General features: G+C 38.3%; 1 protein-coding gene across 1 annotated transcript in view; it reads left to right on the top strand.

Moving 5' to 3' along the window:
* Positions 1–25,626, top strand: part of Ppn (Papilin) — a 408,909-nt gene that overhangs the window by 194,609 nt on the left and 188,674 nt on the right. Inside the window, exons 7-13 of the mRNA XM_068227548.1 lie at positions 147–270; positions 1,665–1,745; positions 2,191–2,363; positions 11,515–11,650; positions 16,051–16,391; positions 20,191–20,370; positions 24,049–24,222. Of these exons, the coding sequence (XP_068083649.1) occupies positions 147–270; positions 1,665–1,745; positions 2,191–2,363; positions 11,515–11,650; positions 16,051–16,391; positions 20,191–20,370; positions 24,049–24,222 (1,209 nt within the window). The remainder of the gene's footprint in view (positions 1–146; positions 271–1,664; positions 1,746–2,190; positions 2,364–11,514; positions 11,651–16,050; positions 16,392–20,190; positions 20,371–24,048; positions 24,223–25,626) is intronic.

Consider the following 25,626-nt stretch of genomic DNA (forward strand, 5'->3'; position numbering starts at 1 on the left):
CTGATACTGCACACCTGAATCAACTTAAAAATTTCTTAAAAGCATTCTGAGTTTAGTATACAAGGAAGGATTATTGTTCTTTTAGGGTGTAACTGATTTCCTGTTATGGATCCAGTTTTAATTCCCTGTGTTATTTTTATGTGTAGCCTGTGGGTTGTGACATGATGCTTGGTTCTCCTGCTAAAGAAGATAAATGCCGAGAGTGTCGTGGTGATGGAAGCAGCTGCCAAACTATTTCAGGAGTATTGGAAATGGATGACTTGCAAGTTGGTGAGTTACACTGCTGAACCATTGCTTAAGAGATCAGAACTATTGAGACATTGCTCTTTATACACTTAAGTGACACTGTCCAGGTTTTAAAATATTGTACTAACATTGTGTTGTGTACTGAACTTGACATGGATCTGTTGTTTTATAATCTATACAAAAATAAGTAGATTGATATTGATTTCCTGTAAAGATGGCCTTGTACTAGATAGCTGTAATTACATTGAGCTCTGCTTTTTCTTTTTTTTAAATCAGAATAGTTTTATGGTAATTCTGTTGATAAACGATCCTCCTTTGGAGATGGTCCAATAGGACTTGGTATATAGTTTAAAGTGGTTTACACTAACTCAGGTACAATTCATTTATGTTTCTATATAGTGGATTAATATTTGACATGCATTCTTAATCACCTCTTCAAGATGTAGACACCGGGCGAGTTGGCCGTGCGCGTAGAGGCGCGCGGCTGTGAGCTTGCATCCGGGAGATAGTAGGTTCGAATCCCACTATCGGCAGCCCTGAAAATGGTTTTCCGTGGTTTCCCATTTTCACACCAGGCAAATGCTGGGGCTGTACCTTAATTAAGGCCACGGCCGCTTCCTTCCAACTCCTAGGCCTTTCCTGTCCCATCGTCGCCATAAGACCTATCTGTGTCGGTGCGACGTAAAGCCCCTAGCAAAAAGATGTAGACAGTCCAAATTTTCTACAAAATTAAAAAAGTAGGAATATTGCCATAAGAGGCTGTTAGAGGTGTTTAGGATTACAATTTAACCTGACATAATCAATTATTGGCTTGGAGTTATGACAGCCAAGTAGCATTATCACTGTTGTTTGAATCTCTGCCAATCTGTAGGGGATTTTTGACATGAAATGTTCCATCCCTATGGTTTGGATTCCACATAAAGCTGAAGGTCCCATGGTTATGGTCATGATATCAAAAGTTACATTAAACTAGAAGTCTGAATTTTATTATTGGCTTATAAATGTTCTTTATTACAGATTCTGTTCTTCAGAGAGGTTATTGTACTTCAAATTTCAAAGTGAATTGCTGGATGTATAGGGAAAGATGTTCCACCTATTCAATATAATAATGATTTATCTACAAAAAATTATCTTCACTGAAAAGTGCTACATGAACTTCAATTATTCATTCTTCAAGAAAAGTCTCATAAGTGTTACAATTACCCTTTAATGTTTTGTGTGCATTGACTACCGGTACTTGCCATTTTTGTATCGGCTGATGATGACATGGATATATGTCAAAACCGGTCCCATAACATATTAAACATGTTGCAACATTAATTTGTGCAACAATTTATTATTGTATTGAATAGGTGGAACATCTTTATTGTCTTTCTTTCTTATAGAATCACAAACTTTGATTTTGTTTTTTATTTCAGGTTACAATGATATTCTCTTGATACCAGCTGGTGCAACAAATATTAAAGTTGAAGAAGTAAGAGCATCCAACAACTATTTAGGTTTGTGTTCACATTGGACTGATCTTGTGACTTGCTATTTTGATGGTTTTAATATTACCATCTCAACATTAATTAATCTAATTCCTGCTAGTAATAATTCAAATAAATAGTTCTTTGGTTTGTAATTTTCAGTAGCTGATATTATAACAAAATTAAACTATGGTTTATAATCAATTCATTCTTACCATAGGGGTTAGAGTATGGAGCCGGTTGTTAACTAAAATGCTTTCAAACAAAAATATCATTGAATGATGTACAGTAGCTTTTAACTTGCATTTGGTGAGTTAGAACTCGACTATCATTTTAGTGTTGTTTAAATTAAGTTTACTATGGTGTGAAGTAATAACATGGCTCTAACTATATTTCTCTGTATCATAATTGTGAGTTTTTGCATACATGAAAAAGAGAATACTATAGAACTGAGTAATATAAAATCTGTTTTCAGCAATTAGAAATGCATCAAACCATTATTACCTGAATGGAAACTGGAGAATAGACTTTCCACGAAGTCTTAGGTTTGCTGGCACTCTTTTTCACTATGAACGCAAGCCACATGCTTTCTTAGCTCCAGAAACCATCACTGCTCTTGGTCCAACCAATGAACCTCTGTACATTGTGGTAAGTTTTATTTCATTTGTTACACTTGTTATCACATAATTTCAAATATTAAGTCTTCTTAGTAATGATTGAATGCCAAAATTGTAGGTTAGTTGTAGGGACTTAGAACTTCAATTACTGGGCGAGTTAGCCATGCAGTTAGGGGCGCGCGGCTGTGAGCTTGCATCTGGGAGATAGTGGGTTCGAATCTCACTATCGGCAGCCCTGAAGATGGTATTCCGTGGTTTCCCATTTTTACACCAGGAAAATGCTGGGGCTGTACCTTAATTAAGGCCACGGCCGCTTCCTTCCCACTCCTAGCCCTTTCCAGTCCCATCGTCGCCATAAGACCTATCTGTGTCAGTGCAATGTAAAGCCACTAGCAAAAAAAACAAACAAACAAGAACTTCAATTGATTCGTAGATAGATAGAAGGGTGCTTCAAAAAATAAGGTAACAAGAGCTCACACAGAGAAACTTTATCTTACAGGCAAGTTCAAGGATACACAGTACTTGGGCACCAATACACATTATTATTCAACATAATGACCATTCTTCTCCAAGCACTTGTTCCAACGGTACACCACTACATCGATGCTGGCATGGAAGAAATCTGCATCTAGGTTGTGAAGCCATGTCATGACAGTATGCTGAATGGCCACATCATCATTGAATCTCTTACCTCCCAGTTATTTCTTCAATGGTCAAAGTGATGGAAAACAATGGGTGCTAGGTTGGAGTTGTAGGGAGGATGGTGCAGATGGTTAAATTTCTCACCAGGTGAGCAGCAGTATGTACATTCAGTTACTGTGTCATGCTGGAGCATTTAATGGTTGCAATTAGCAGAAAATTACCTGGACTTCTCTCAACAGGCATTGTGTTGCTCCACAACAATGTTAGACCACATGCAGCCAACAGTACATGTGAATTATTATGGCATTTTCGGTGAGAGGTACTGGTGGACCATCCTTCCCACAGCCCCTACCGCACCCAGTGATTTCGATCTCTTCGGACTGTTGAAGAAGTTCCTGTGGGATAAGTGATTCGATGATGACACAACCGCTCGGTATGCTATCATAACATGGCTTCAAAGATGGACGCAGGTCTCTTCCCTGCCAACATCAATGCCTTGGTGTTCCATTGAAATAAATGCTTGAACAAGAATGGTAACAATGTTAAATAGGAATGCATATCAGTGCACTACTATCGTATCCTTATGGCTAGAGCCACTGGAATATATTATTTATCTAGAACCGCCAATGAAGTAATTTTAAATGCTATTGAAAAGATGAAATTATTATTCTTAATATGCATAGTTACTTGTTATTGTTTTGCCTCTGTTTCTGTACATTGCTTTATGTGTTTCAATATTGATTCATGAATAAAAAGACGCCACATACTCATTACACTGTCATCAGAAACATGCCGCTTTGAATATTCTTCTTATAATTTTCTATCAAGATGATGTGGCAAGCAAAGTCTGCTACAGTCTACCCTGTGATGCCGTCAGTACCTAGCAATGTATTACCTCACACTGGGAGGCTGAAATCTTGGTTTGTGTGTCCCCTCTGATACCATGCTTTATGGGTTACTGTTTCTACAGCTGTAATGGAATATACAAAATTTTCTTCAAAGAATGAAAAGATTAAAAATGCCCACCTTAGTCAATAATATGAAGAGAATCAACACTGACTTTAGTAAAACAATTCATCATAGTGAAGCTTATTATTTGTAACGACTGGTCACAAACCTGAATACATGTTGTTCAACCAGTGATTTCATTTCTGTTTACTACTTTTACTATTGTTTATATCTTACAGTCTGAGTGATATTAAGAAGTTATTTCAGCACTAAAAGTGTTTTCAATTAATCCACACATCACAATCTAAATGTGGAATATATAAACAATAACTAAGTAATAATCACACTGAACAGTGGCGGCCGGTCAGTACGTGCTACCGGGCTCCAGCACGTAGCTTGGAACTGTAAGGAATATTATTTATGTACAGTACAATTATCCTGGTGCCTTTTCGTGTTTTGAGTACGATATGAATTTGTGTTTTGTGCAAATCAGGACGAGATCTGTCGAACACCTAGCGCCGTTCTCCCGGGGAACAAGGCTCGTGCTCATGTGAAGTGAGCCCTTGCCTGTAGCCTGAAGGAAGCAATACGCAGGCGCAGCCAAGCTTGCAACACTCCCCCTAGCCGGCGGAGTATACCGTAAACCGGGATCAACTTTCACTGATCCCGTTTATAGTTACTTCCTCTCCCGCAAGGGGGTAGAACTACTCGATGTCTCCTGCTACCCGGAGCGCAGCGAGGGATCCAGTTGGCCGTGCTTATGTTGAACGTGGTAAGCGAATCTGCCACTAGAGAGTAGCATCGTCTGGGTTGGAAAGTAAAGAGTAAGTGGAGGTAATCTATCTCACGCATGCTTATTAAAATATCCATCTTCCTTTTGTGTCAAAAATAAGGAATTCGTAGGTGAGTCAAAGAATCTTTGACTGACCCTAAATGTTATCCCGCATTACAATGTAATTTACTCTGGTGAAATGAAATAGCGTATGACGTTTAGTGCCGGAAGTATCCGAGGACATGTTCGACTCGCTAGATGCAGATCTTTTGATTTGACTCCCATAGGCGACCTGCGAGTCGTGATGAGGATGAAATGATGATGACGACAACACGTACACCCAATGATGGTTAAAATTCCAGACCCTGCCGGGAATCGAACCCGGGATCCCTGTGACCAAAGGCCAGCGCGCTAACCATTTAGCCATGGAGCCGGACATTTACTCTGGTAATAGGGGAGGTCTCAATGAATCAGTTGGCAGCTCTTTCAGTTGCTTTGTGCGGTTTTTAATCTCGCGGTTATATTACTGGTGCGTGTTTTTTCTGTCATTGTGTTAGTGCTAAAGTTTATACGAAGATTTATCAAATTATTTATCCACTGCAGTGTATATAAAGTGAAATTAAATTAGTGTTCTTAGTGGGGATCTATATTCCCACGATTCTATTTGCACTGATGTAAGTTGCGCCATTAGGTTAGTAAAAACAATATTTCTCCAATGAATTATTTATCTCGTAGACAGTTGTCGAAGAATTCATCTGCTTCCAAATTAATGTTGTTTTTGTTTGTTCTGAGTTATAAATTGTGAGAAAAGTTGTATTATTATTATTATTATTATTAGTAGTAGTAGTAGTAGTAGTAGTAGTAGTATAGTAGTATTACCAAGTTTGAAGTATGCGTTGTTCATCATGGCAATATGCAGATTTAAAACAGCATATTTAGCTTGTTTTTTGTAGCACGTAGGATGATTTTTTCACGAGCCGCCACTGACACTGAACAACTGTATATATTATTAATAAGCTTTTAAGTAACATGTTTTTTAACAATTATATTACAGCTGTGTTTTCACGATGCTAAGTTTGCAACTTTTATCTCTTAAAGAGGTTAAGACATTAAGAACATTATAGAAGTTCTGCTAGTAAAATGCTTTAAAAATTGTTTTTACCAATATTAATATTCACTGTTTCCAAATTGTTTAAGTATAATAACTGTGTGATATCCATACAAAATAGATGTAAGTAAAAGACTTTGACGGGATAATCTCATATTTATAACAACCAATTCAGGATCCTGATCTAGCTTGGTGAGATAAGTGGCTGATGATGCTTGTAACACAAGTAAAACATGTCCCACAGTAACTAATGTAAAACAGACTATATCCTAATCATAAGGATTGTATGGTAGTGAATAGGTGGTTGTCAATAAACAAATTGTATTTTATAATATACTGAAACTTCAATATGGACAAAAACTGAGATTAATCACTTGCAACATGCCACTTAGTCGAGCAACTAGTCTTCCTTCTCCCAAGTCTTCCCAGCCCAAACTTAGCAACATTTTTTGTAACATTCTCTTTTGTCGGAAATCACCCAGAACAAATCTAGCTGCTTTTCTTTGGACTTTTTCCAGTTCTTGAATCAAGTAATCCTGTTGAGGGTCCCATACACTGGAACCATACTCTATTTGGGGTCTAATAATAATAATAATAATGTTATTTGTTTTACGATCCACTAACTACTTTTTCGGTCTTCGGAGACGCTGAGGTGCTGGAATTTAGTCCCGCAGGAGTTCTTTTACATGCCAGTAAATCTAACGACACGAGGCTGACGTATTTGAGCACCTTCAAATACCACCGGACTGAGCCAGGATCGAACCTGCCACATTGGGATCAGAAGGCCAGCGCCTTAACCGTCTGAGCCACTTAGCCCGGCTATTTGGGGTCTTACCAGAGACTTGTATGCTCTCTCCTTTGCATCCTTACTACAACCCCCAAACATCCTCATAACAATGTGCACAGATCTGTACACTTTATCTACAATCCCATTCATGTGATTATCCCAAAGAAGATCTTTCCTCATATTAACACCTAAGTACTTACAGTGATCCCCATAAGGAGCTTTCACCCCATCAACACAGTAATAAAACCTGAGAGGGCTTTTCCTATTTGTGGAATTCACAACCTGACTTTTAAACCCGTTTATCACCATACCATTGCCTGCTGTCCATCTCGCAACATTATAAAGGTCATTTTGCAGTTGCTCACAATCTTGTAACTTATTTATTACTCTGTACAGAATAACATCATTACTTATATCACTTACATATATAAGTAAACATAAAGATCCAATAATACTGCCTTGAGGAATTCCCCTCCTCATTATTACAGAGACAGATGAAACTTCGCTACTCTAATTCTCCGAGATCTATTTTCTAGAAATATATAACAACAATGCTCATGGGAAACATGTACGTATTTACAATAATGGAAATATTACTGACTTAAGTTCTTGAAGATGCTTGAATTTAGATTCCGGGACTGGAATTTGTGATGAGTACAGTAGTTGAACCATGGTGTGATGACATTATTTACGTCTGTGAGGCAACAGTTTCCACTCCTCGAAGTATGCTACCTTGTAAGATATTTCACTCATGGACTGTATTTTAACATCCTTATATCATGGACAAGGGATCCCCAACCTTCTTACCAGGTCTCAGGGAGGGCAGGATGCAATTCAAGCCTTCAAAATTTCTGAAAAATAAAATTTTGTTGACAATAATGTATGGCTTTTTAGGCCTGGCCATTCTCATTGATCTAATGTAGTCCATGGGTAAATATATTCGTTGATTGAAGTGCTGCTCTAGAGTAGAATGCCCCTGTGTATAAAGGAAAGGGTGATAGACATAAAGCTGAAATTTACAGGCCAGTCAGTTTGACATGCATTGTATGTAAGCTTTGGGAAAGCATTCCTTCTGATTATATTAGACATGTTTGCAAAATGAATAACTGGTTTGACAGAAGGCAGTTTGGGTTCAGGAAAGGTTATTCGACTGAAGCTCAGCTTGTAGGATTTCAGCAAGATATAGCAGATATCCTGGATTCAGGAGGCCAAATGGACTGTATTGCGATTGACCTATCTAAGGCATTTGATAGGGTAGATCATGGAAGACTACTGGCGAAAATGAGTGCAATTGGACTAGAAAAAAGAGTGACTAAATGGGTGGCTATATTTCTAGAAAATAGAACTCAGAGAATTAGAGTAGGCGAAGCTTGATCTGACCCTGTAATAATTAAGAGGGGAATTCCTCAAGGCAGTATTATTGGACCTTTATGTTTTCTTATATATATCAATGATATGTGTAAAGAAGTGGAATCAGAGATAAGGCTGTTTGCAGATGATGTTATTTTGTACAGAGTAATAAATAAGTTACAAGATTGTGAGCAGCTGCAGGGTGACCTCGATAGTGTTGTGAGATGGACAGTGGACAATGGTATGATGATAAACGGGGTTAAAAGTCACGTTGTGAGTTTCACAAATAGGAAAAGTCCTCTCAGTTTTAATTACTGCATTGATGGGGTGAAAGTTCCTTTTGAGGATCATTGTAAGTACCTAGGTGTTAATATAAGAAAAGACCTTCATTGGGGTAATCACATAAATATGATTGTTAATAAAGGGTACAGATCTCTGCACATGGTTATGAATGTATTTAGGGGTTGTAGTAAGGATGTAAAGGAGAGGACATATAAGTCTCTGGTAAGACCCCAACTAGAGTATGGTTCCAGTGTATGGGACCCTCACCAGGATTACTTGATTCAAGAACTAGAAAAATCCAAAGAAAAGCAGCTCGATTTGTTCTGGGTGATTTCCGACAAATGAGTAGCATTACAAAAATGTTGCAAAGTTTTGGCTGGGAAGATTTGGGAGAAAGGAGATGAGCTGCTTGATTAAATGGTATGTTCCGAGCTGTCAGAGGAGAGATGGCGTGGGAGGACATCAGTGGATGAATAAGTTTGAGTGGTGTCTTTAAAAGTAGGAAAGATCACAATATGAAGATAAAGTTGGAATTCAAGAGGACAAATTGGGGAAAATATTTGTTTATAGGAAGGAGAGTTAGGGATTGGAATAACTTACCAAGGGAAATGTTCAATAATTTTCCAATTTCTTTGCGATCATTTAAGAAAAGGCTAGGAAAACAACAGATAGGGAATCAGCCACCTGGGCGACTGCCCTAAATGCAGATCAATGATTGATTGATTGATTGATTGATTGATTGATTGATTGATTGACAATATCTGCTCCCATCATTGTATGGCCATTTTCAAGGAAGACTCGTTCATGAATAATGGAGTTTGTCTAGGAAACATCGCTCGGTGCACTGGCCAGACAATATGCTTGTACTGTTTTGGTATATGTTCCAAGTAATGGATTATGGAAGACAAGCTCATTTGATGAAACACCCCCATTACCTCCATGCCATACATGGAGAGTAACATCTTGGTTGTTTAATTCGTAAATAGTGAAGTTACGATGTTGCAGTTTTTGTTTGTAATAGGCTAGGAAGTAGTTAGTCTTGGACACAAGAGCACACTTTGGAGGTCCATTGTGATTAAAAATTTATCCTCGGAGGCAATTTCTTTCATCTGCTTCGTTTGTCTGGCTTCATTCTTCCTCGTCATATGTGCCTGATAATCTTCCTCGCCGACCATTTTAGTTGTATAACCACAGCATATGTCACATTAGTCTTTCCCCGGAAAATGTATGGCTTATATTGTTTTCCTTCCTAATTTCGGAAAAGACCTCCTTCCTACATGCTGTACACTATTATCCTTGCACCATGCCATATACACTTCATACATGTGAAGGATAGAACGGAATGAGGACCCTACATATGTCTTCTTGGAACTGGCCCTGCAGTAGTGACTAGGAACTTTAGGCAGATGATCTAGCCACTCTTTCACTTTACCACCCTCACTAACCCATTTTTTCTTTGCAGCTGGTTCATTTGAGTTTACTGCATGCCCACCGTCATTGAACTGAGAACAATCACCATTGCTTATCCACCTTTTAAATGTATCTTTGCCAATCGCTAGAGTGTTTATAAATAAAGTTCTGCATACTCTAACCTTTTCACCTGATGTTTTTTGTAAAAAATACATCATGTCCTGTGTTCCTCCTAGTTTCTTCCTCTGTTGATATCCTCCTCCTAAAAACATTTCTTATTGTTACCCAACCATGAACGAATGTTTTCTTTTCACTCCAAGAATTTAAATTCCAGAATGTGCTAAATACTTTATTTCTCTCTTCGTCTCTTATTTCAGCGCACTGAAAACTGCGCTTAGATTTCTTAGTAGTGGTTGTGTGTTTGCGTCTACGCAGAACTTGCTTGGATTCCCATTTTCACACCAGGCAAATGCTGGAGCTGTACCTTAATCAAGGCCACGGCCGCTTCCTTCCCACTCCTAGCCCCTTCCTGTCCCATCATTGCCATAAGACATATCTGTGTCGGTGCGACGTAAAGCATTTAGCAAAAAAAAAAAAAAAAAAAAATTCTTCCTTTTCGAACCACATTCTATAATGTTTGGATTGTCAACGTCCTCACAGTTCTCTCTATCCTCATATTCTGTATCACAGCTTCTTTTTCCTTTCCCCATAGCATCCTGTGTATTTCTTTCCTCTATGCCACACTCTTCATTTAGATGTCAACTTTCCAGAAAATCTTCCACACACAGTTCACCGATAACTTGTAAACCAATGTCTTTATTGATACACGTTTGAATAGTTTGTTCCCTGTCACAGCCACCAGTCACATTGCTGTTTTCCTCACCTATATCCCTTACATCACTAACATTTTGAATGGGAATATTTAATAACTCAGTAAGCTCGGGACCTAGTTCAAACATTATAGTATCACTGGGACAATGCAAGTCATAGTCATAGTCTATCACAATGTTATTAGCATTTTGTTTATTCTGCTCCTGCACCATCTGCACCATCAACTTCCCTCATGAAAGTGTTCTGGGAGAGAGAAAAGGCACAATTTAGACTGCATCATATAGCTATGCATCACTTTGCAACACTAACAATTGACTTTTGATATATTAAGATACTACAAGACTTGAATTATCTCTAATTTATCATATACATTGAATCTAAATCGACTTACTTGGTAATATGATGTATGACAGTTTCTCTTACAATGATAGTGCACTACTCATAAAAATATCATGAAACACACACCAAACAGTTCAGAACTAAAGCAACAAGGTAAAACAAAATCTCCTATGTGACACTCAGACATAGAATCATGTCATTGCAAAAATCATCTATCTATGTGCATGCCTTGTCATATAGGTGGTGTTGCAGACCTAATATGCGACATGAGCACATCAGAGATATTGTTTTCGTTAAAATAGGTTGGTAAAATATTTTTCACATAGCAGGTTTTTTCATGTGATGTGGCATGGCTCCTACTGTTTAACAAAGCAATAATCTAAAAATGGACAGAAATGTTACATAGGAGATTTCGATATGCATCTTTTTTAAATCCATGCTGTAGATATTACTAATACAACTAATCTCCAAACTGTGATTTGAAACTTTGAGAAATCAGAATTAAAAGTAATTTTAAGCATTGAAATATGTTACTAAAATAGACACACAAGAAAAATAAATGTCTTTGTACTACAGTTAGTCCATTTTTATTAGAAACAATTAAAATTATAATTGCACTTGAAATGACAAAATTAAACTCATCTTATCCACCACTAAGATTTCAAAATACTGTAATAGCCTATTGTTTATGTGCAATAATATTTCTGTTTCAGTTCCTGGTTCAGGAGAAAAATCCTGGAGTTTCCTATGAATACAGTTTACACAAAGGAGTGGTACACCTACCAGAGCCTTACAACTACACTTGGATATATGATGAATTCTCGGAATGTAGTGCCTCCTGTGGAGGAGGTAAAATATAAAATTATTGTTTTATTTATTTTAGCTACAGAAGTACATTGTTGCTTAAGGATGGAGAACTTGTTTGTAATCAAAACTGATCTTACAGGAGAGCAAAAAAGATCTGCCCTATGGTTGAAAATGGGAAGCAAACATTTTGCACTTAACGAGAAAAGTGTGGTGATGGTGGTGTTGGTTCATTTTAAGCAATTCTATTGGATATTTTGTTTCCTGGTCCCCACAGAAGATCCGGAGGCTTCATATAGCCATAAAAGATTTTAAAATATTTTGGAAAAATTGCAGATACAAGATCTCCATTCTTAAATGACAGTATTAAAAGTCTTCTATTCACACTGCAAAATACTCCCAGATAACATGTTCTGATGGATCTCATTTGAAATATAATTTGTTACTATACAAGTGTTTCTTCATTCTGTAAAGCCTTCGACTTTGAAAACTTAAATTCAGTAAATTACAAATACTAAATAATAATATTTTATTGCAGCCAATGGCCAAAATATATTTACATTAATACACAACATTAGTCATCTCTGCAGAAGGCTATCATCGATTCGCGCCGACAAGTACAGATCATGGCATGATATCGTTCACAGCTCTTACCACAACGTTCACATACACAGTCCGTGTCTGGTTGATGGAATTTCTTTGTTTTACACAGCTTATAATGAAATCCGTGTATTGCAAAGTGTGTAATCATGTGTCTGAGCTCATATCCTCCTGCTTGCCAGTCTTTGTAAACCATTGCGTCCGTCGAGTAAAATTCGCTCCATATGTCTCTCTTCTTTGCTCGTAATTTCTCTATGAACTGTAGATATGTTGGTGTAGTTGGTAGTGGTAGGTGACAACGGACATCTTGTACATAGATAGGTTCGCGAGTTAACTCACATACAAGCCTTGAAGGCGTATACTTAGAGACAAGTGCCTTTTTCAGAAACATAGCTTTCACTTTTTATAATTGCTCGAACTGTTTCATTTTTAGATGCGGCCATACAATTTCTAATCCATAGGTGATCACTGGTGACACTTTGAGGTCAAATAGTTTCAGGGCTGTTTTGATAGATAGCTTATTCAAATTCTGTATGTCATTGATGGCTCTGATTGCTACATTTGTCCTGTTATTGATGTGGGTAGAGAAAACATTACCTCTAGTTTGTAGTGTGACCCCCAAATACTTGAAGTTCGATACATTCTTTAGAGGTCTCCCATGTATATGAAACTCTGATGCTTTACCTCCTTTCCTAGGTTCTATATGTCTTGATAATTGTATAGAATTATATCAGCCCCATTGTGAGATTCATTTTCCAAATACTGTAGAATAGGATGACCTAGTGAAATAGGACTTACGTTGATTCTGAGGGACGCCATTAATTAAAGCTAGTCACAAACATAAGTACTTTGCAGAAGACAACACAGTAATAGAAGCTTCCTTGAGCAACAGCAAAGTTATCTTTATTTACCTCTCTGTAGTTTTAAAATATTTGCTTTTGAAAATAGCATTGTCTTTCTTTGGTCAGTAATACTCATCATACTGATTTAAGGACAAAGGGAATGAAAGAGGCTAAGATTTTTTAATGATTATCCAGTAGCAAAATATCATATAAAATACATAAATTTCCATTATAGGTTGTTGTACTTCACAATATTTAATCCGGAAGTTGCTAAGTACCTCCACAATCCAACATTGTGGACTGTTCTCAATTCAAATCTGTTACGGTACCTTAACACGTTGAGTGCCATACGACCCTGTATGGGTACGTGAGAGTAGCCAAGTTTTTGAACTTCACGTCCCCATATGGGGTCGTACGTTCGTTCTAAATCGAGAACTGTGAGAACCCATTTGGGTGCGCAGTAAGTATGTGTTTCGAAGATGTATAAAGTCTCTTCCTGCCATCTGCTGGTCGTCTTTTTAAAGTACGTGCATAGTCCACCTTCCATTTCTCAATTCCTGTTTTGGCGCGACCCCATATGGGTACGTCAAGAGTGCTTTGTAGGGTGACAAAGTCATTGTCTATCTCAAGCACGGGTTGTTTATGTAAGTGTGCAGTGCTGTGAGTTTCCTTTTCTGTTTTAAGTCGTTACGAGTAAATCGAGCAGTAAAAGACTTAGTGCAGACTGTCTGGACGATATATCGAACAAGTCGGCCAATGATGATGTAGACGAAGTATATAGTTACAGTGATTTTGAACCCAGTATACAGCAAATATCGATCTCGCACGTTCAACTACATTCATGAATTACAGTCTTCAGCACACACTTCCCCACTGTACTCCAGGTTTCCAAGCCAGCTGTTACAACAATTATGACCGTCTTCTACGATATAGTCACTGGTTTCCCATGTGCACAACTAGCGCTGCCAGCTTCTCTTACTCAAATTGAAAGTTATACAAAAAAATTGTATACTTATTCAATATTCCGTAACCACTAATTCTTCTTATAATATTGTTCTGTTACATCCTAATTTACCAAATTCACATGATTTTCACTACTTTATATAACTATATTCTATACGAAAACTTCCTAACCTAAAATAGGAAGATCGTCATTTACAAACATTTCCTGGCCTTAAATCGGTGATCGTACTTTTTAACGGCTCTAGTATGAACAAGATAACATATCTATCATAATCAACAGCATATAACGCGTCCCCGCAAAGGAAAATGTAAGTATGACCGAGAGTCGAGACAGTAACTACTGTATAAGTACGACCCCATATGCGGGCGCGTGTACGTGTACAGTTCGTAATGACCAATACGACCCCATATGGGGTCGCAATATTTTACCTAATATACATAATAAGTTGACGTAATATATCATAAATACATCCTCATATCAGCGATCATTTGCTTGGTTAAGCCTGTGAACGTTTTGGCACCAGGGAGTAACTCGATGTTATTAGCTCACGGCACTAGACGGCAAGCCTATGAAAATCGGTCTGGCACTCAACGTGTTAAAATTATTAAAAACAAACTCTAACCATTGTTTCTTTGGTCTTCCTCTGGTATTTATGGTGCATTATATTTATGGGTATTTACTCAAATGGCCTCCATTTAGGTTACGTAATTTATATGCTCAGAATCATCTACAGTAACATGTTTACTCGCAACTTGGCCACCTTCTTTTCATTGCAAACATTTCCTGTTGTAGTCCCAAACTCTTTGTACCAGCAACCTCTGTGTGTCTCTTCTCCCCCAGTTTTCACTTTTGTACGATAAATTTGATACAAAAACTGAGTGATACAAGGAGTATTAGGTTATCTTTAATCTTCTAAAATATGATGGATGGCAACTGCAAACTTATTTGCTTTGCTGACACTAGATCTATGTTCTACCATTATGCTTCATTGATAGGAAAGTATGCACTGTAAGTAGGCCTACTTGAAATAATCTCTGCACCATCATATTCATATTTCAAAAGTGGACTTCATTGTATATTTACAGATCTTTTCCAGTTTCTAGACTTCAAAAACTGGGGGAAGAGGATATTTTTTCTCATTTTTACAGATTATATAATTTCCTGGTCAAATTTGTTTACTTGTGTTAATTTTTCATCTCCTTCCCTTTCTTTCTCTCTTTCTGGAAGTGTTCAGTATATTGTCATGTGGTTCTATACATACAAGGAAAGATTTTTCATCCCAGCAGAACCTGCCTTCGTTGTTATTTCTTTTACTTTTACTCCCTCTCTCACTGTCCCTTATCGGCAGCTGTCCGGCTCCATGGCTAAATGGTTAGCGTGCTGTCCTTTGGTCACAGGGGTCCCGGGTTTGATTCCTGGCCAGGTCAGAGATTTTAACCTTAAATGGTTAATTCCCTTGGCACAGGAGCTGGGTGCTTGCGCTGTCCCCAACATCCCTGCAACTCACACACCACACATAACACTATCCTCCACCACAATAACACGCAGTTAATTACACATGGCAGATGCCTTCCACCCTCATCGGAGGGTTTGCCTTACAAGGGCTACACCTGGCTAGAAATAGCCACACTAAATTATTATTATTATTATTATTATTATTATTATTATTATTATTATTATTATTATTATTATTATTATTATTATTATTATTATTATTATTATTATTATCTCCAGCTTGTAAATAAAAAAATGTAGTGACCAAGGGTGTAGGCTGTGCAGATCGGGTTGCGCAGTTGTTGGGTTGCATTCAGGAGATGGTGAGTTCGAATACCACTGTTGGCAGCCTTGAAGATAGTTTCCCATTTTCACACCAGGCAAATGTTGGGACGGTACCTGAATCAAAGCCTTGGTCACACCCTTCCCAACATTTTATATGAAAAACAAATACAACATAAGAATGATGTATGATTTGCTCTGTTTTTGCTCTTATGTTAACATACAGTCATTAAAGTCCATGAACAATTATGTTATTATTTCAGGAATTCGCACTCGTAACGTAACTTGTGTGCGGAAAGATCTTGAAGTTCAGCCAAGCAACTTATGTAATCCCATTCTGGAGCCCAAGAAAAGTGAACCATGTAATACAGATCCCTGTCCTCCACAATGGTCAATAGGAGAATGGAGTCACTGCAGTGAAACCTGCGGCGATGGAGGTACACAGACTCGCCAGGTTTACTGTGAACAGGTGGTCAGCAGTGGATTACCATCTGTCGTAGATGATGAAGAGTGTATCAATTTATTGGGCCCAAAACCTGCCACATCACAATCCTGTGAAGACACGGTACAATGTCCCAGCTGGCATATCGGACCGTGGAAAGCAGTAAGTATAGGATTAGTCAGAAGTATATGTTATAAATAGGTTGCATTATGAGCTTATAAAGTTCTTACTACAAGTGCTCTGAACATTGCAATGAATCAAGTATATTAATATAAATGTTTGTACATTTAGCTGCATGTCATTATCCATGTTCTCAGTCCTACCACACTGCATATCAGTATGCCACAGAATGCTTAGTTCACTATTTTTCTTAAATCATTATGATATACATAAGCAGGATATACAAGATAGTGATCCATCAAAGGAAACATTTTTGGACTGTAACAAAGAATCTTAGAAAGGATGTGTATCCTCCCTGTGTATCCCTCCTGTTTATCAGCATTTAGCCTAAAAGAATCCATGAATGAACTATACGGCTCCACAATCCTCCTTCTGTAAACCAGTCTGTGTCTTTGGTTAATTCCACATCTCCCTATTTTCAAATTGATAAACACTGAGTCTAGCCATGTCTCCTTGGTCCTCCCTCTCATTTTCTTACCTTCCATGGCTAGCTACGAGGGTAGATCAGAAAATAAGTTGCACTTCCCAGTTATGGCCATTTATTACACCACCTATACAACAGCAACACGACTATAACGACATACACTGTAACGTCACTTTTCCACATAGTTTCCACGAGACTCCAAACGCACAACCAACTTGTCGATGCCGGATGCATAGAAATTTCCTCCAGCGTCCTGCAACCACTCGGAGACAACAGCCTTCACCTCCTCATCGGTCTGGAAACGTCGACCACTGAGCTCCGTTTTGAGCTTACCGAACAGATGAAAGTCACATGGCGCTAGGTCAGGACTGTAGGGTGGATGTTGCCAGACCTCCCACTTGAAACGCTGCAGCAGTTCTCTCGTTCAGCGGGCCTTGTGAGGTGTTGCAATATCGTGCAACAAAATCCCACCAGTGTTCAATTTCCCCCGGTGCTTCTCTTTAATCGCTTTACGCAACCAGTGCAACGTTTGACAATACGCCGCCGCGTTGATCGTCGTTCCTTTCGGCATGAATTCCACGTGCAGCAAACCCTCCATATCAAAGAAAACTGTCGCCACAACCTTACCGCCTGAAGGTTGAACCTTGGCCTTCTTTCGTTGTGGTGATGAGGGGTGCACCCATTCCATTGATGTTCACTTCGTTTCAGGGGTGAAGTGGTAGACCAATGTTTCGTTGCCTGTGACGATTCGCCGCAGAAACCCGTTGCTGTCTGCGGCATAGCATTGCAAAAATGCCAGGAAGGATTGGAAACATTGTCCCTTGTGCTCATCGGTGAGAAGACGTGAGACCCATCTTTGACACAGCTTACGATATCCAAGGTCCTCATGAACAATGGCGAACACACTGCCATATGATATGTTCAGCTGTGTCGCGATTTCTCTCAGTTTAATGCACTGGTTCTGTCTAATGATTGCATTCACACTGTTGACCTTTGCACGGGTCCTGGACGTTGCGGGCCTGCCTTTGCGATGGTTGTCCATGATATCCGTGCGTCCGGCTTCGAATTGCTGACACCACTTTACTATACCTTGCCGGGAAATGGCCCGCTCCCCATACACAGCACTAATTTCACAATGAATGTCCGTGCAATTCTTCCCTTTCGCCCATAGGAATCGGATTGTCGCACGCACCTCATATTTGGAGTGAACGTCCACTTGACGCGCCATTGTATTTGGCCGCTATTCACACGATACTAGACGAGACACCACAGCGACCTGCCTAACAGACATGTGGGCAGAGTCTGTCATTTTCTCCGCTGTGCCCACGTTTGCGACACACAGCGTGCTGCTGCAGCGCGTTAGTGCAACTAACCTTTTGATCCACCTACATACTATTCTCTTAGTAACCTACCTTCACCATTAACCTCACATCACTCCACCACCTAAACCAGTTTTAATGCACAGCTCCATCCGTAGAGTTCATTTCTAACTTAATCATTGTGAGCCCCCTCCTGCCATTGTTCCCATATGTTTGTACAAGTGCCGGGCAGAGGCGGTAGACCGCTGGCCTTCTGAGCTCAAGTTGGTGGGTTCAATCCTGGCTCAGTCCGGTCGTGTTTGAAGGTGAATTATTATTATTATTATTATTATTATTATTATTATTATTATTATTATTATTATTATTATTATTATTATTATTATTGTTGTTATTTTTATAAGCAATCATTCCCACTACTTTCATATCTTACTTCCAATTTATGAATATGATAACCTGATTCTACCCAGCTTTCACTTCCATACAGCAAAGTCAGTCTGAAAACAGTGCAGTATAAAGATAATGTTATGCAATAGCTAACTTCTTTCTTACAGAATACCACTGATCGCCACTGCAAGTTCCCTGCATTAGCTTTACTACATTTTGATTTTTGATTTCTGATAGTAAACTTTCATCCTGGGAGGATACACACAGGGTACACATCCTTTCTATGTTACAGTCCAGAAAGGCTTCCCTGCTGCTTGACCTAGCTTATCCAGATTATATCTAAAATCTTCCCATGATATCTTCTTGGAATACAGCTATTTGTTTTTATGTAGTTCTTTCCTCTATGTACCCAATCTATCATCTGTATATTTTTATTTTCTATTTGATATCTACTATTTTATATTTTTAACATATATATGATTCACTCTTATTAAGAGCTTCATCAAAGCTTCCCAAAAATGTTACACAATCAGACATAGTCCATAGGAATTTACATGATCCTTGCAATTTGTGTATCCACATCTCCGATGCATGTTACTCTTATCCGTCTGCATAGACTTCACGAACTTCCCAAAACTGTGGAATAAATAACTATGTCTCAGCTACCTGTTTCTCCAAACTAATGGTAGCATGTTCATAATGAAGTAAAGGATCGATTATTAATTTCAATTGGCCTACCAATAACCCGATTTTTTTCTTTGTGTTTCCATCTGTACCATTTCGAGGCGCCGTTGCCCGACCTATCTTTTTCATGGGAATCAATTTGCGTGCTTACACTCAACAATACGTACACTGTTTCTGCCTTGAGATGACATATTATTGTTGAATACAAAGAGCAGCAATTCGTTTGTCATTCTTGCTTAACCTATTCCTCTTTACACTGCTCTAAGGTAAACACATATAAGTTTTAATAATTTTATTACTGGAGTAGTTATTGCCATGTGTAATGCCAAGTAGTATAGTGTTCTCGTATTTACAAACTTGTTCACATCCTGTTTTAGGCATGGAGCCATCACATTCCCCCATTCCAATAGTGCGGAAGATAAAGGTTTAGGACAGCACTGGAACCTGTACAAATGGTTCACTATTTAGATTATTTATATTTATACATTTATTATATTAGATTGTTGCCAAATATAATATGAACATATAAAATTCCCATAGCACAGAGAAATGAGAAAGAAACATTTGTTTTCAGAGTCATTTCCTGGTCACATAATTATGACATCGGAACACTGTTGCGGAAATAAATACATTGGAATGTCCCCTCAACATTAACGCTCATAACAATTGCATCTGCATTGTTTTGAGTTTAATAGTAGGGTCTAACCAAACTCAAATTTATCAGGTCACTGGTGACCCATTACAAGAATAACTAAATAAAGCATTGGCTCACTAGTGTGCTGATGCAATGTAAAATCAAACTACCAGTATTCACTGCCACAGGGAATGTGTTAAGAAAACGGGGATGAATGCCCATGAACCTGTGTAATTTTTTAATTTATTATGTGTTTATCTATCTCCTCCCAGCCCCTGGTACTTTGTATGTGTCCTCTTCTAATTGTACTCCTGATGAGGTATATTATGCTTTCAGTGTGATCGTCTGTGTGGTGAAGGGAGACAGAGAAGAAAAGTGCGATGTTTCTGGAAGGTTGATGGCAAGATTGAAGTATTGAAAGATTCCTCATGTCCTGGAGAAAAGCCAGAGGAAGAGAAGCCCTGCATATTAAGACCTTGTGAGGGTGTGGACTGGGTGACATCAGACTGGTCAGGGGTAAGGTATTAAATGTTACTATTTTCAGTAATTTACTCACATAATAATATGCTGGTAGGGGAAAAAAATACTTGACTTAGTGCTTGTTTTATCAGTGAGAGAGTAATAAAGATATTTATTGACAACTTTGAAACATTTTAATGTGGGAAGATCTGCAATAAGCTGGCAAAAAATTTGAAGGATTAAAAGTTCTTTATTTCATTCTGGTAGCTTCAAAACTTTAAATACCAACTTTTGTTGACAAGCTTAAATTTGTTAGGATTTCAGAACAAAGAGAATGTAGCTATTGTTGAAATAACCAAGAATTTGAATGTTGAGTCAGACTTTATTTATGTGATGTAAGTTCTGTTGCATCATCATCATCATCATCATCATCATCATCATAATTATTTCAGTATCGTTCACAATGAAGCAGAAGTTTTTCTTTTGAAACAAACAATAATGTAGTGAGAATAACACAAACTCTAGAGGTTCTGATGAGCCGTACCCCTACTCTTTATGCAAATTTCATAGCATAGCCATTATGCAGGCAGTTGTACAGATGTGTACACTTCAGTAAGTTGTTACAGCCCTCGATGACATCTTCCGAACAGCCCTAGATGACAATGAAGACGGTATCAACATCAACGGAGTGCTAATGAACAACATTTGATATGTGGATAACATCTTTGTGATAGCCAGTAAGTACTGCAGAGGCTATTGGATTGCACTGTGATGGCATGTGAGGAGTTTTGAGATGACGCTGAATGTTGAGAGGACCAAATAAATTATCATGGCCAAGCAACCAGAAGCAGATCGAGGCTTGTTCGTGGCAGGAAGGCCTCCCCAGAGGGATAAAATACCTTGGATCTTCAGTCATTCAAGACTGGGACCAATCCCTGGAAGTTAAGTGCCTCAGTGAGAAGGGAAGGACAACATTCTTCATGCTCCAGATAGTCCTCAAAGGCCGCAACCTCAACGTGGATCTCAGAGTACATCTTCTCTGTTGTTCTATCTTATCAGTCCTTCTTTACAGAGTAAAATCATGGCACTAACAGTAGCTTCTTTGAAAAATCTTCAGGCATTTGAGATGTACTGCTATCACTGTATGCTCCAGATCAGCTGGGTAAATCATATTTGAAATGAAAATGTTTTGATGTGGATGGAAAAAGAGCAGGAAATTATAAGCACCATCAGGACCCTGGAACTCACCTACTTCGGTCACATAATGCAACACCCTGAGAGGTATAGCCTGCTCAATCTCATCCTGTTGGGAAAGATATGTGAAAGGCACAGCCCAGATAGAGGGAGGATCTTACGGCTGGGAAACCTATGCTGGTGGTTCGGCCTTTCCTCAGTAGCCTACATCTCTTCAGATCAGCCATCAATAGGATGATTGTCAACGTCTGCTTATGGACATGACACTTCAAGAAGAATAGTCTGTAAACTATTCTTGAAGGGGGGTAAAAAAAAAAAAAATATACCTTTATAAGCCCTGTACTGAGGTGCAATACTGAAGTCTGAACAATAAAAGCAGAAGATGCTAAAAGATTAACAACCAACAAAATGAAATTCCAGAGATGAACAGTCAGGTACACTAATAGCATTTTAAACAGGAAATGATGTATTGAAACATTTTAATAAGGAACCTATTGAACTTTTATGGCACTTCAAAGTGTCATGGGGAACAGTCCTAAATGAAGATTGATCAATCGAGGTCGGTCAGTCACCAAGTGGCACTGACGCTGGCTTCTCACTAAGGCAGCTATAGTTCAAATCCCATCAAATACATGTGGGTTTATAACCCTCAACTGGTATCATAATCTGTGAGACGGCTGAAAAGTTTTCCATGGCCATCCCCTCTCCTTTCCTCAGCCTACTGCTTTCTTCCCTTGTGTATCTCTCGGTTGGAGTGTTGTTTCCCTGCAGGGAAGGTGGTGTACAGCTCGCTTTGTTTGACATTGACTAAGTGCGTAGTAAACTTATCGCGCTGTCTGACAGACGTACGATACCAGTTCCTTGACTATTCTTCGCAAATGACGTTATTCAGTATTGAGTGTTCATCGTGATTATTGTGAGTTCAAGAGTTCAAGAGTGTAGCTCAACCTGTTAACTGATATACAGTCCACGATTTGTTTCATAAATTCATAAAACATTAAACCAGGTGACATTCATCGCCAAATGTGAGGTGCATAGTGAAAGTGCACTGATGGGTGGAATGGTGAGGAAATGGATTCGAATGTTCAACGAAGGTTGTCAATATGTTTATGTCCCACAGAGCAGATGACTGTCTGTTGTCAGTGATGATTTGGTGTATGTGTTTGAAGCAAATGTTCATGAACATTTTGTAGAGTCACTACAAGATTGCCACACTAAGTGAATGTCTCCAATGTTGCATGTGAATATCAACAGAGGAATGAAGCCATTGTGCATGCTCAACATCACAACCATAATGCTGCACTAGAAATATATAGAAATGGTACTTAATAAAGATGCACTTCGTACAATGAAGTCGTAAATACCTTCAAAAATATCTGCATTGAGAAAGATTCAAGGCATGGATTTTAACCTCAGTCTTCCAGATGGGAAGCCAGCAGCTAATCCGCTGAACTAATCATGCCCCGTACTTAAGAAGCATAATGTATATACCAAATATGAAAAAGAATTATTTTTCTTCTGGCAACTTAGCAGACAGTACGCAATCATTGATCTGCATTTAGGACTTCTGCAAAGGTGACAGATTCTCTATCATTTGTGTACCTAGTCTTGTCTTAAATGATTTCAAAGAATTTGGAATTTGATAAATTATTCCATTCCCTAATTCCCATTCCTATAAATGAATATTAATTTCAATGAATTTCAACAGTACGTTGTGACTTTGATGATTGGGAAAAATGTTGTGGTTGGATATTTACATAAAATGTGCACTGGTACGCATACCCTGTCCACAGTAATACACAGTAAAAAATAAATATGGCCTAAAATTTGAATCTGCCTCTGCACAGCCTGGTTTCTCAACCACAAATATGCATGCTTTTGCTGCCTTAGTGAGGACGAGGCCTAGCAGTCTACAAGAGCCTCTATTTTCTCACTGCATTAATCAAAGAACAGCTGATCATTTCAAGGATGCCTGTTCCAAATGTTCCCTGTCCTGAAAAGGTTAATCAGATTTGAGAATGTCAATCTTGCATATCCATTGCTGCACTTTATTATACTATACTGTACATCTTTGACTTGTTGGTACACTTCCTGATCCAAAACTGAGTGCACTCTTGCACGGATGAACGAATGTCAAACATTGAAGGTCTTTTGTAATTAAAATATTTCTTGTCTTACTCTTAAAATATACATTGTCCAGTATATATTTTGCCAATAAACTTGTGTAGATCTATTATGTTAGGAAAAGGACAAGCAAAATTTAGAGCTATTCGTAGCAAGTATCATCTTTTAGATTGTTTCCAGAAATATAGAAGTGCACCCTTTTATTCACAAAGTGTGGATAAACCACGGTGAGTTACTCAGCTAAGAAATCTCTGTGAGAATGTACTCCTGCCTTTCAATCATGTTTATACTGAGGGACTTCATAATTTTCAACCAATTACTTTTTTGTTTGAGGAAGTGTGCAATAAAAACACATTCAGATACAGTATATCCTTAATTTTAATAATCTACTTATATCCTTTTATTTATTTTTTCTAGTGTAAAGGAAAATGTGGCCTGACACATGAAACACGCAAAGTATTTTGTGCAAACAAAAATGGCAAAGTGTATCCTGACACATGGTGTCATCTCTATAGACGTCCAAAATCAACGCAGGAGTGTGAAAACTATGAAGACTGTCCATACGAATGGTTTGCATCTCAGTGGAGTGATGTAAGTATATGCTGCTGAAACTATTTTGAGTTAGAATACCACAGAAGTTAGTTGAAAACATCGAACATAATATACAATTGTACATTATAAATGACAGATACATTCTCTACTTAAACATTATGAGCAACTTTATTCCCCCTTTGGTTAAGAGAAAGAGAGGGCCTTACTTTTCCATGAATAAAGGCAGTTTACAGAGCCAGTTGGCCACACTGTTCAGGTCACATACCTGTGAGTTTGCATTCAAGAGATAGTCGGTTTGAATCCTACCATTAGCTGCCCTGAATATGTCTTTCCATGGTTTCCCATTTTTGCATCAGGCAAATTCTGGGGCTATACATTAACTGATGTCATGGCTGCTACCTTCTTATCCTTGTATTAGTGCGACGTTAAATTACAAGCAAAAAAATAATTTAAAATTAAGGCATTTTCTATCTATCTATCTATCTATCTATCTATCTATCTATCTATCTATCTATGTATCTTCCTCTGAAATGTTTCACTGTACCTAGGCAATCATGCCTACTGGAAGAAAAACATGAATACTGATATTTCCGACACTTTTAATATTATTTTTCAACTTCTTTGACCAATGCTTATCAGGATTGTTGTCCACCTCCGTAGTGTAAAGATTAGCTATATTAGCTGCTGTCCTCAGAGACCTGGGTTTGATTCCTGGTACTGCCAATAATGTAAGATCAGCAGGTTGGCTGGTATATGGTTAAAAAAATGAGTCTATGAAGCTTACCTCCATCGAGGTTATGCCTGGGAAGAGCTGCACCACCTTGGGACAAGTACACAAGTTTATTTTTTTATCAGCAGTGTTGCTGTCATATATCTTGTACAAAAATCTCCTGAATACACATTATTTTAATCTTATATTTAGCCCTGGAACCGGCAAGCGGTTTACCTTCAAGCAGCAAGCATTTAGGCGAGATTTGCAAGCAACTTTCAAAAAATTCATAAAAATGTTGTTTTTCAATTTATATTTATGTATAACAAGTCACTTTATTCAGAAAAGTACAAAGAATACTATAGTAAGAAATTAAACTTAGCAATTTAGTATTCTGAAGCAGTATGGGCAAAGTATCCAACACATGCTAAGTGTACGTAAAAAGTAACATTATATGACGATTTTAATACATACAAAATTTGTACAAATTCATGATGATTAAAAATATGTAGTAGCCGGGCTGAGTGGCTCAGACGGTTAAGGCGCTGGCCTTCTAACCCCAACTTGGCAGGTTCGATCCTGGCTCAGTCCGGTGGTATTTGAAGGTGCTCAAATACGACAGCCCCGTGTCGGTAGATTTACTGGCACGTAAAAGAACTCCTGCGGGACTAAATTCCGGCACCTCGGCGTCTCCGAAGACCTTAAAAAGTAGTTAGTGGGACGTAAAACAAATA

The sequence above is a fragment of the Anabrus simplex genome, chromosome 1, assembly GCF_040414725.1.
Source record: "Anabrus simplex isolate iqAnaSimp1 chromosome 1, ASM4041472v1, whole genome shotgun sequence".
Lineage (NCBI taxonomy): Eukaryota > Metazoa > Arthropoda > Insecta > Orthoptera > Tettigoniidae > Anabrus > Anabrus simplex.